This window comes from Myotis lucifugus, unplaced genomic scaffold (genome assembly GCF_000147115.1).
Source record: "Myotis lucifugus unplaced genomic scaffold, Myoluc2.0 scaffold_44, whole genome shotgun sequence".
NCBI lineage: Eukaryota > Metazoa > Chordata > Mammalia > Chiroptera > Vespertilionidae > Myotis > Myotis lucifugus.
Window position 1 is genome coordinate 5288584 of NW_005871092.1, and position 13300 is coordinate 5301883.

At 36.3% G+C, this 13300-nt stretch overlaps 1 protein-coding gene across 1 annotated transcript in view; it reads left to right on the forward strand.

Moving 5' to 3' along the window:
• Window positions 1-10259, forward strand: part of NHLRC2 (NHL repeat containing 2) — a 42908-nt gene extending 32649 nt beyond the window's left edge. Inside the window, exon 11 of the mRNA XM_023753343.1 lies at window positions 2444-10259. Within this exon, the coding sequence (XP_023609111.1) occupies window positions 2444-2700 (257 nt within the window). The 3' untranslated portion in view covers window positions 2701-10259. The remainder of the gene's footprint in view (window positions 1-2443) is intronic.
• The last annotated feature ends 3041 nt before the right edge of the window (window positions 10260-13300 follow it).

A 13300-nucleotide genomic window follows, 5' to 3' on the forward strand; every position in this document is an offset into this window, starting at 1 on the left:
AGAGCTTTCAATTGCTGTTTATTTTACTTCAATATAATAGTATCATTAAGACTTGACTTACCAGTTACTAAGCCTGAAGCCACATTTTCTTCTTTAGAGATGCCAGACAGAATTAATGCTCCATTACTCGCTTCCTACAAGAAAACAGGTTCCAAAGCCATATTTTAAAAGTATGCCATTCAAGTAGAAAAATACATTTTTGGAGGGTGTGTAATTGAAAACAAATGAATTACTATGAGCAGAATCCAGGCTAATAATTTGTATCCTTTTAATCTAAGAATACTTCTTGTTTGAGCCTATTTTCAAAGTACTCAGTTACTGTAAATTAGATGAAGCTTTGAATGTGTGTTTCAATCAGTGTGAACTTAGCAGTTTGTAGTAAGGAATCAGTGACCTGCCTGCCTTACAGCAGTGCTCTCTAGCCGCTCTAACAGACTGGACCCTAACTTTAAAGTAAAATATTAGTTGTCCAGAACTAAATGCTGACTTGTCTCTCATGATCTTCCTCTGTCCTAGTCTCCCACGCTCTTTCACACGTTCTCACTCAATCTTCCATTTCCTCCCTGGCCCTCCTCCCTCGTGCCCTCTCACACACTTTTCTTTTGTACGTTACCCAGATCCAGGCTCTGTGCCTTCTTACCTTGGTGCATTCTCAGGCAGCAACTACTGCCCTGCAACAACACACTTGGTGTCCATACCAAGAGAACAGAGAGATCTTGGTAGCCAGGAGGAACTGCTGGATTCGAGCTTGGGAGTCTGGCTCTGGGGTATCTGAGCCTGTGTGGAACATCTCCTTACTCCCCACACCAGAGAGTGCTGAGTCCTGCAGTACTAGGAGGGTGTTTGGAGCTGGCTTTGCAGACAGAAGAGTACTCAGACCGTGACCACTCCTCATGCCTCCGTAATTCAGGCAAGCTCTCAACAGCCAGTTTAGCTGCCCTGCCTGTGTCCATTGGCCTGGAAGCATTGCATCATTTGGAGATCACTGTTAATTTAACTTCTGTGTGAAATATAGAGCAGTGTATTGATTTTTAAAATAGGATATTGACATGTTTAACTCTACTTTGTCAAACACTCAAATTAATGTTGATTCATTGGAATATAAATAGGGATAGTATTAAAGGAAAGTGTAGTTTATAGAGCAAATTCTTAGCTATTTTATCACTTGTCTAAGATATTGGTTCCATTTTTATTGTATAGGAGCAAATAAGATTTTTGGAAATTATTTTATAGGGTACATTTATACACCTATGATTAAAGGACATTTTTTCTTGGCCAGTTATTTAGAAACAGAATCTCTTATTTTTAACTAAATTTTGGTCTGTATAATCTTAGTTTTCAGCATATGTGAAGGTTTTAAGCCAAAAACAAACAAACAAACAAAAAATAGCCAGCACAAAAACAAAGCACCACTAGCATATTATAACTTCACAAATCGCATCTGTGACGTATCTGAGAAATATCTAAAGAAACATTCTGTGTTTTATTTCAAGAATTAGGTATTAAAAAGGCCCAGTTTACTTTGCTGTTTGATTTAAGATATAAGAACTTTCCCACCAGCCTGCTGTTTAGCAAAATCAAACATTCAATAAAATAAAACACTCCTCAGTTCAGAAATAAAGAAGGCCAAAGAATTTTAAAGATCATTTTAAAATAATTGTTTAAAAGTTCCTGCATAAAAGCTCTGGATTTAACTCTTTAGATTCTCACCTTTCCCCTTCTCCTTACTCTTATTTGGCATGTTTTTCTCAAGTTTGATTTTTTAGTCAACAGAATAATAGATGCAGTAAACTAAAGACGGGTGCTCTGAGTGTTGGCTCATACTGAGGTCAAAAGAAAGAGACAGGAAAGCTAAAGAGTAGGCCTAGAACCTCATCACTACTCAATAGGTGGTTCCATTTTTGCAGGAGCCATCAATCAGTCATTAGATTACACTCAGTGTATTCTACCTAAGACGTCAGGAAAGCGTGCCCTGCACTTCCCATCTGCTGGCTCTTGATCTCTAACCCCCTCTAAAGCTGAGTGTCTGTAAGCACGTGCTTCCTAGTGTGGTGCATGTGTTCCTTCTGACAGAAGGAACTAGATTAATAAAGACATTTAACGTTTTTAAATACTAGAAGATTAAAGTTTTTAGTGGTTATTAGACTTCTGTTATATAGATCTATGTATTAAGTCTTAGAAGAGTTTTATGTAATAAGGAAATAGACATAATCTCTTAGTTTTTACATTAGAATAATATATGCAGTATTATTTCTAAAAAATCAGTGTTACTTTTTATTACCTTTTGATAGTCAATAATGTATCATAATCTCAATTTGCAAGTCACTGCAGAGTTAAACATACATTTGTATTCCCTAGATTTTTTTGTAGTTTTCATATTATATTCCTGAATACTTTTTATCTTTCTTATACAGTCTTAATAATTTACCTTTTTACCTTTTAGGCAATGAATGGCTTCTTCAAGGACAGGTGCCATCTGGCGAAATAGAGAACATCGCCAGTCAACCAACCATCTCACTGCAGATTCCTGGGAATTGCTTGTCACCTGAAGCCGTTATATCTGTCAGCGTGTTTCTTTATTACTGCAGCGCAGACAGCAGTGCCTGTATGATGAAGGGAGTTTTGTTCAGTCAGCCTTTACAGATAAGCGATGCACAGCAAGGCTGCACAGCTCCAGTAGAGCTCAAGTACGCGTTTTAGCAAGCAAGCTAGCAACCGGTCTCCACAGCCGTCTGTTCTCCATCCTCACTGTCACTGTAACTTATGACAAGAAACTTCACTCCTGCCTCTGGATACCAAGAAACCCACTGCTCAGTTCTAGCAGCTGATAGTAAAGTACAGCTATGCTCCTTATTTAATTATTTATTATAAGCAAATTCCTTCGTTCTGGCTGTACCAACTAAGTCACTGACTATTGTCTGAACTATGTTGTTGTAATCTGTGCTGCTATTTGACACATGACTTAAGTCCACACTTATAGTATAGAGTATTATCATGAGATAATTTGCAGTGCTTGCTGATAACAATGATATCAAATATTTTAACTAACTTTTTCTACCTTTATTAATAGCGAGCAGCACACTTAAATGTGTAATTTCACATAACTTTAAAGAGTACCCGAGATCCAGTCCACATGTTCGTATAAGGACACCTGACATTCAGGGCATAAGGTCTGTTCTAAGCCTCTCCCTCCCCCCAAAATCTTTCCTCAGAGTAGAAGCTTAGAGGACCTGGGTGGTAAATGTGTTCTTCGTTCTCTTCTGCGGTTTTCTCAGTTGAAATACATTGAAAAGAGAATTTCTATTTTTATTATGTTACTTGCTCTTCTAACTTACCATTGTTAATGCCTTACAACTCTATACAGAAAAGTCTCTAAGGACATACAGACTCACTCCCTGAACTGTTTCCTGAATAAACAACCTTACCAGGTAATGAATGAGTCCTCAGAAATAGGACTTTCAAGGAGAAAGGATTTAGAGTCACATTCCTGTGATATTTTTTAATGATAAAGAATTGTGACAGCTGAATCATGGTCTGTTTTAGAAATTCACATTTTATGTGTAGGCATTAAATGCAGATTTGTTGGGTTCCAGGATTTTCAGGTCCCATATTCAGAATTTAAGTTAACGATCATTTATTGTGATATTTTTTAAAATTACTTCTAAGCCTTCAAAGTGAATTCCATGTAATGCACTTTCATGCTATTAATATGTATAATATATATCCTAATATGTTACTCTTTAAAATATTAAGGTTGAAACATACAGGGATTTGATAACACTTGGGTTTTTTTTAACCCCAAAAGATATTGAAAGTTTTTTTTTTATCATAATATCTCTTTATAACTATTTAAAAGCCTATTCTTATTTTTACTAAAACTGATTCAACAGGCTTGTGGTTTAATCAGCTTACAAGTTTTTTTAAAATCAGATGAACCACGTTCAATAAATATTTATAGACAGTATCCCTTTCCCCCTTCAAAAACAGTGCTAAAATTTGAAATATCTTTTAAGCACCACCATCTACCTATTTTCTTATATTTTTTTGAAATATAATTGAACATCCTACCTCTCTTTATTCAGGTTACCTAAATCTCTGCAGTAAGGAAATGCACAGATTAGGACTTGGACTTCATTTGTAACCTGCTAGTGCTATTTAAAGAGAGGTAGAAATGTAAAGAATTCTGTTTAAAATTATATGTATTTACCTCATAAACCTTTCCTCAAAATAAAAAAAGTTCTATAATAAAAGGCAAATAGGCCATGACCATTTTTTAATACCATTTGATTATGATACATCTCATTGCCAGTTGGATAGGATGAGAATATTTTTACTTTATCTTTTCCTATTTAAGGATATAAACTGTTTCACTCTCTAAAATAAGTTTATACAATTTTAACTTGATAATCCAGATATATCTGCTAATAATTTTTTAACATTGTACACAGACATATTGTATGCATTTTCATGTACATTAAAAACCCAAAAATATTTGTTTAGACAGTGTTTTAGGTTAGTATTTGACTTTCAAAGTACAGTTTTAATGAACATTCTTATTCTTACCCAGCCACCAGCCTGCATTGTTTTTTCACATTCCAAATATTTATATAATTAGTAGGATTTTTTGCAAATCATACTAAAGCAATAGAAATAACTTCCTAGAATTTGTGACTAACATAAACCTCTTACATAGAGGAAGTATGAGAAGGTTTATTTTTAAAAATTTCTTGATCCTTGTCTGTTTTCTGTTTACTATAGGAATGTGTATATTTTTAACTTTTGCTTTTCTCCTGCATAAATGATGATAACCAATGTAAGTCACCTTAATCATGATGCCAGGGGAGTGGCATTACACACACTTTGACATAATACCTGGAATCTTTGCCCTAAATTATTCTACTGGTTTGCCACTATTTATAGCATTTCACAGATGGTAGAATTTTTTTTCTGCATTTATACTTTGGATTGACATGATCCCTGAAAAGAGTTTTGCTAATCTTGAATATGCTGTCTCAAGCAAATATTTAACAACTATTCACAAGGGAAAAGTTGATAGTTTAATCACCCGTAAGTATAACTTTGGCAAAGTTCATTGACTAAAAAAATTTTCTCCTTAACTATTATAATAATATATTTAGTTATAGTATTGTCAGGCTGGAGAAAACTATAAATCTTACAGCTACAAAAGGGGTTTAATATGTGTGGATGATTGTATGTATATGTATATATGTATGTGTATATATATACACACACAGATACAAAGATCAACTCAGGAATTTCTCACAGAAGTTTCTCTTATGGCCAATATATTTTTGAGCTCTATAACACCACTGAAATAAGATATTTTCTGCTTGTTTCTCCATAGTTAAAAAATTGGGAAAGATATTGAAAATACTATTGCTGTAATATAATAATTGTCTGCTTATACAAAAGTTACCCTTAGTTTATATCTTCAATTAAACTATGTTTAATTGAAATTAAAAAATGTTCAATCTAACCACTATATTGGCATCATAGTTAAGAATCATCATCAAGAATCAACGAAATTCTGCCCTGGCTGGTTTGGTTCAGTGGATAGAGCGTCAGCCTGCGGACTGAAGGTCCCCCGGGTTTGATTCCAGTCAAGGGCATGTACCTCAGTTGCAGGCTCCATCCCCAGCCCTGGTTGGGGCGAGTGCAGGAGGCAACCAATCAGTTGTCTCTCACATTGATGTTTCTCTCTGTGTGTTTCTCCCCTGTCGCTCTCTTTAAAAATCAATGCAAAAATATCCTCAGGTGAGGATTAACAACAACAAAAAAATAACCTAAATTCCATAGTTCACAATTGCATAAAAATGTATGCAGAGGAACTATGTCAACTTAGTTTTTCTGAATGGTGGAATTATTGATATTTTTATTTTAATTCTACTTTTGTGTTTTTTCAGAGAACAATGTGTTATTTAAAAAACAACTGGAAATGTTTTTGAAAGATTTTAAATGAGCTAAATAGTAAGCACTTATTATATAATAACTTTTCTTACCAAAGATCAAAACATAGTTTAGTGCTCTTGGATCTACCAATTCTAAGTATGTGACTCAGTGAAGACAGAAGTGATTGTGGCTTTTTCTGCTGGTGTTTTGCTGTGTAGTGGGATGTAGTGGTTAAGAGCAGGGACTTTGCAGTCACTGGATTTAACCCTATAAAATGGGGCTACTACCCCTGTCTCATGGGGCTGCTCTAAGGATTCAATGAAATAGTATTTGTAAAGCATTTAGTAATTAATGAAGCTGTTAGTTATTGATTTAGTTAGTAATAATTTATGACCATAAACAAATGACATTATCTCTGCAACCACAATTTCTCTACCAACTATCTGATATGTTAATATTCACCAGAAATTGGGATTCAAGATGAGAAATCCAGTTTTATAATAAAGCATATTACTCTTTTATAAACTATATTATAGTTATAAAGGAACATATCTGTAGTTTTTTAATTTTTATTTTAAAGACCTTCTAGAACTAAGAGTCAAACTTTTTTTGAGAGGGTCTAGACATACTCACCCAAAACCACATCCTTGTAACATACTATGGATGGTGCTTTACAAAATCTTCATGCATTTTGCCTCATTTGAGCTTCCAGGTAACCTAAGGAATCAGACAAGTAGATGTTATGTCCATTTTGCAGCATAGGAAACAGCTTTAGAATGTCAGTGGCATATCAAGGTCAGATCCCCCAGAACATGCCTGATGCTGATGCTGCAGCGGTGCCTGGCGCCAATGACTGAACGGGGGTGATTGGTGGGTCTTTTATTTAAACACAGGTCTCCTCATTCCTAGCACTACTCCTAAATGTAGAGTGAGAATAAACTGAGCAATTAGGAGTACTTGTTTCCTTCTGTGAATGCTTTCTTTAGCCTTTGCAGTATTTAAGTAAATAAGGATAATAGCTAAATTTCCTGAGTGCTTGCTATGTGCCTGGCACTTTTCTAAGTGCTTTATATGTATTAACTCATTTAATTTTCACAACCACCTTATGAGGGAGGTACTATTTTTTCCTATTTCCCTGATGAGGAAACAGAGACACAATGAAGTTATAAGCCGTTACACAAACATAATAGATCCCCCATTTAGGAAGAGGCTGTATTGCCTCTCAAAGTTGTTGTCTTAAAAACAAATCTTTCATAGTTACATGTAGTAACTAATCAATCCAAAGAACCAAAAAATCCTATTGGTAATTGGTTAAAATTTAAATTAGCTCTAGCCGATTTGGTTCAGTGGATAGAGTGGCGGCCTGTGGACTGAAGGGTCCCAGGTTTGATTCTGTTCAAGGGCACATGCCTGGGTTGCGGGCTCGATCCCCACTGGGGGCGTGCAGGAGGCAGCTGATCAATGATTCTCTTTCATCATTGATGTTTCTATCTCTCTCCCCCTCTCCCTTCTCTGAAATTAATAAAAAAATATATATTTAAATTAAATTCATTCAATTATTTTAGCTTTGGGGATTTTTCATTATGCACTCATCTTTCAGAGTTTGGAACAATCTGTAATTGTTGTTCCCCCAAAGATTTTCTCTATCATTCTCAAATCCAGATGCTATCCACTTTTTCTTGGCAGGTGGGTGTATTAAAGGATTGAATAGCTTTTCAGTGTTCCAACAATGTCATTTTAATTGGTTTTCAAAAGGTAATTATAAGACCTTATCATAAAGTTTAACTGAATTTGTAGCACAGAACTGCCTCAAGCCCAAAATACTCATTTATATTTAAGGAAATTTTGTTTTAATAAGCAGAGTGAGCTCTAGAAACATAATATTTGGCCATTCTGTTAACACACACACAGGTCTCTGCTTACTTCATAAATAACACTGTGGTATGTAGACCCTCTCCTCCAACAGTGACTCAGATAGATGCAATTCCATTACAGTCAAGTTCTCCCCAGTCAGCCTATTATTCCAGCTTAAAGGAATGGAACAAGTGATTCATTGTTATCCAGGTACAAAAACATAAACATCTTTTCATTGTTAGTTTGTTAATTTAAATTAAGCAATATTAGAATTTGTTAATTTTGCTGAATCTTATTTCTAAAGTCCATAAGGAACTGTACATCAACTTAAAAGGGTATTGTTGTCCTTTAGAAGTAGAATTTCCCCTCTCACTGTTAGTCACCAAGATTCCTCCTCCTCTTCCTGTGGCACATAAAGAATTTAAATAAAGAATTCACACTTACCATAAGTCACTCTTTTTTCCTAAGTAAAAGTTCGCTTTTCCCCCATTTCCTTGCAATAGGGTACTATAACCAATAGTGTTAAAAGTTAGAGGATCAGCTAATCTGCCCCATGTGTATGACATGCCCAGCCAGCCTTGGCTCTTTCCCGTGCTAGAGACTGTGGGTGGGCCTGGCTGCTTTGGGATTTGCATCGTCTGACCACAGAGCCTCGGTGCTGGGACAGGAGGCAGCCTCTGCCGGCACCCCTTCCATTGCTGATTCAGTTTAATTATCTTCAGGGCTGGAGTCGGAAAGCGAAAGCCCTAGACACTTGTGGAATGTTTGCCTAGTTACAGGTATTCATTGTTTGGTGTGTCCCTCCTCTTTGCTGGCATGTCCCTCTCAAGTCTACGTACCAAAGGACGTTCCAGTCTGTTGAAAGCTCCGCAACCAAAAAGAGGAATCATAAGTATTTCTAATACCCTTCCCGGCCTGTACCCGCACCCACACACTGGACAGCACCACACCAGCAGCTAAACCCGTGCTCAGGGCACTTCTGTAACTGCCAGGGTGTGGCACGAATTCTTCCCCTAAGCAGCAACTTTCAGACCAGGAGTTGTTCAGTAACACAGAGTTCAGCAAAATTGTCAGATTTTTTTAACGTGCAAAATTTGAAACTGAGTCAGGCAAATGATCAACTTTCTTTTGCTTTTAATATACTTTGTTATGTATTTACTAGTACATTCAGAATAAAGCAAGATAAGACCTCATAATACTGATGGGGAGAGAAAAACTAGCTCTCAGATTTAAATAGGCTCAATGTAAACATTGTATGATTCTTTAGCATGCTCTGCTCATGAAAAATGTTAAGGTATGTAGGAGAAAACGTGAGTTGATAAATTGTGATAATGAAGAATAAAAATAGAATGTTCCTTTCTGAAAATGTAGGGCTCTGTCATGTAATAGTCTTCTATTTTTAGAACCTGTAGTTGCTCTGAGTCCCACCAGAAACCTTTTGGTTCTGTAAACCTGTACATGATGTTCATTATTGTGCCCATTACAGTGTTCAAAACGCTGACAGGTTTTTGTGTGTATAGAGTTGAAACGTTTTGTTCACGCATGCGTCTGATATTCAGCATCCACATTTACCTGTAAAAAAATACCCTACCACTTCCTCTCCACACCTAAGGCTTCCTCTCTTTAAAACCAACAGTAGTTTCTATGGAAGTTTCGCTGAGGAACTGTGGTTACAGAAATAACAGATACAGATTTTGCTGTGGTCAGTTTTTTCCCCCTAGAATTCCTAATATCTCAAATTTTCAAAGGAAATGTATCCTATGTGATTTTGAGATTAATTTTTCTCTATTTTGAGGTATACCTTCCTAATTATATTTTAGGTAGGTTAATAAAAAAAATGTTAAATTCTTACTGTTAAGGCCCATTAAAAGCCAGTTTAGAAATGTTTTAATTGCTGTCATTACTTGACATGTGGATTATGAACAAATCCAAATTTTCTGTGTGACATATAATTACTTTCAAATTGTAACAATTCATAAATTTGTCAAATTTTAAAGACAAATGCTTCTCCTCTTTAGTGTTGATAACGTTGTGGTTTTATTTCTGAGAATAGAGTTGGTTTGCTGTGCTGACTTCATGCCTGTCATTCCAAAGGTTTGATTGTATTTATTCTTTTTTTCCAAAGATGAAAAAATGCAATGAAAATCCAACTTACAAGGACATATATTGATATTTCTAGACATGGTCTAGTTCTAAAAGAATTTACTTGGTTTGCATTTTTTAAGCGTTTCGTGTAGCCAGATTAATATATTTTTATACAACACTGTATTTCTACATTTATTTCAAGACTGTTTTCAGTGACTTTTTCAGGTACCTGTGTTAACAGAAGGTTGTTTGGAACGAGTGTGTGGTGGCCTCTGTTATGGAGTCAGAGTGTAAAACGTGACTGGAAAGCGAGAGTGTGCTTATGCTGTACACTGAGGCCTAGTAGCTGTTTTCTAAAGCTTTGTACATTTTTTCCATGAAACAGATTAAATATTTTCTCTCTAAAGCCATGTTTCTGTTTTTTCAGTATGCTTTTTAAGTAAATTATGAGATAATTTTACTGCTTAGAAACCTGGAAGTGGTGAGTTCTTGTTTGAACTTTTGTGGAAATGGGCATTAATACTTAGTTTAAAAAAACAACAACAAAAAACTGCAAGCAAATAACTCAAAATAAAATCAATCGTAGTTACCATAGATTTTTCTGAAAACATTTGGAAAAGGTGCTCTTTTCAGGAAATGGTATTGGGAACATTTGAAAAACACAAAGTAGAGCTCCACTTAACAGGACCCAGAATTTGAAAGGAACTAATGACAACACAAAAAGAATACAGAAATGCCAGAGAAATAAAGGAGCATAGGGATGGGGATCTAAACACCCCGAGCTCAGATTCACAGACCAGACTGGCAGTTGCCGGGCCGGGAGGGGGGACAGAAATGGTACAACTTCCAGTAAAAAAACAACAGCCCTATCTATGTGCATATCTGTTTATACAAATACATACATAGATGGTCCTTGCTTGGCACAGAAAAGACCATAAAACGACTGTGCAGCTGAAACTGCAAAGCAATCTTGATCAATGAGAACAGGATGATTATTATTCCATGACCTCTAAAAGTGTTTGTTAAAATATTAAAAACTATCCATTATAAATGTATGGAAAATGACAAAAAATGAAGCTAATACCTAGTACACTCTAAAATAGTACAGATACTGAGAACTGAAGTTTTTACTTCTTCGTAAGAAAACTTTCCAAGGGTGTTGGAGCAATGCTTGCTTTCCTCATAAAATGTATGATACAGAGCAAGCTATCTTTCCTCTGCCCTGGCAAATTGTCATACTCCTTCCAAGTTGGCAGCAGCTAACATTTTAACCTTTGTGCCTTCAACGCTGTGCTCCATTTCCAAGAGTTCCTTCCATGTTAGATGCTTTGCCAGAGTCACTTCCTCTGAGACGTCGTCCTGTTCATCGCAGCCATGGCACTGATTTATGTTGATACGTTCGCCCTCACTACAGTTCAGACCTAGAGTCTATCTCACATCCCCATGGGCCGCTGTTGTCTCTGTACGGCTTTGCATTCGATTCAAATTCCCCTTCCAGTGTTTTCGCTTTTCATTTCTTTGCTCTACTTTTTGTCTTGTAGGCCAGTTTCCTCTTTTGATTATCTGTTGTAGTAAAATTGCTACGTGGCTCTATTACTGGGACACAAGAAGGCAACACAACGCCACTGTTTGCACTAGCAACATGCACAGTGACCAGTCACCAACAGACTTTGAAAGAAGTGACTTTACTGGTCACTGATCATGGGACACGCCTGTTATTACATAGTAATTTGTGGACCGAACAGCTAACAGTGACGTGTGTAACAGAGAAGGATGATTGCTTCTAAGTTAATATCCTGTGGCAACTGAATTTGTGTTGATTTAAACTGTAGTAAATGAAATTGTGCATGAAATAGAAAAACAAAGACACGGCAGACACCTAATGACTATATAGAGTTGAATACAGGGGATAGGGAGGGGCTAGTATTTATTTAGCATATATATTTGTATTGTTTGACTTTTTACAAATGCATATGATGATCTTTTTTTAGAGCAAACTAAAATGGGAAAAAGATTTCTGTTCCCCACAGTGGCAGTGCTTGTTTTGTGTGCATCCCAAAACAGATAACCAGAAGAGTAACGAGAAGCAGTGAATAAATGAATGTTTTTTCAGGGAGCCTATGGTGCTTTCCTAGACTATGTGAAGAGAAATCATGTCGAGTACCCTTGTCACACAGCATAATATCATACCCAAAGCACCAATTCTGTGCCAGCTGACCTGGCACCCTCACTTACTAACAGAATGGCCTTGAGCAAGTTACTTCACCTCCATCGACATTCAGTTTCCTCGTCTGTAAAACTGGATATTAATACCTTGTGAATTGTTTTATGATAATGTTAGGAAAGCGCTTCGCCCAGTGACTAACAACCAGTAAACGCTCCAGCACTGAGTCATTCGTGCCATGAAGAGCCCTGAGCCCTCCGCCCATGCACGTCTTCAAACAGAGGCCGGGAGGTAGTTGATCTAAGTATTTATCACAGTGGGTGGGAAAGTGGAACCAGATGACCTGAGTTCTGAGCCATTCTGGGATTCTGAGATTTGGATTATATATGGAAAAGTAGTTTGTTTAGTTTCACCTCAAAATAATAATTTGTTATTTATTTCTTCAGGTTTTATAAGATATTTTTTAGAATGCAACACACACTACAAAACAACTCAAGTATTGGTGCATTCACAGATTTTTAGTAAGGCTCAGAAAATGATTTAAAACACTTTTAGCGCCGAACCGGTTTGGCTCAGTGGATAGAGCGTCGGCCTGAAGACTCAAGGGTCCCAGGTTCGATTCCGGTCAAGGGCATGTACCTTGGTTGCGGGCACATCCCTACTGGGGGCTGTGCAGGAGGCAGCTGATCGATCTCTCTCATCGATGTTTCTAACTCTCTATCCCTCTCCCTTCTTCTCTGTAAAAAATTCAATAAAATATATTTAAAAAAATAAATAAATAAAACACTTTTAGCTAACCAAATGCAACATTGTTAGTGTAAAGAATTTTGTGTTAACTCCAATCTCTTGTTAATTCAATTGCGTTTTTAAATGCCAAACTAGGCAAGAAACTTCTAAGAAAAGGATTTTGAGGGGGTGGGGGGTTGAGTATTCATCCTGCTCCCTTTTTTTCTTTATGAAAATGCCACAAAAAGATTTGACATATCCTTTATATATACAAAACTTTACTCAGACTATTTTGAACTCCATTAAAATGAAGGCTTACAAAAAAATCATGGGCTACCCAACTTGTAGTGATTGTGCTATTTTACAGATTTGTGACGTTGATCTTAAAGCTTTAAAAAAAAAACCACATTATGTGATTTTTTTTTCATTACACATTGATGATATTTTGTGCTCAATTCTTATCTTGTCAGCTATTAAGGAACAGATATAATCAAGGAACTTGGATAAACGAAATGACAGGCAAATGAATTTCCAAGCTCCCACAATCTGAAATTCACCTTT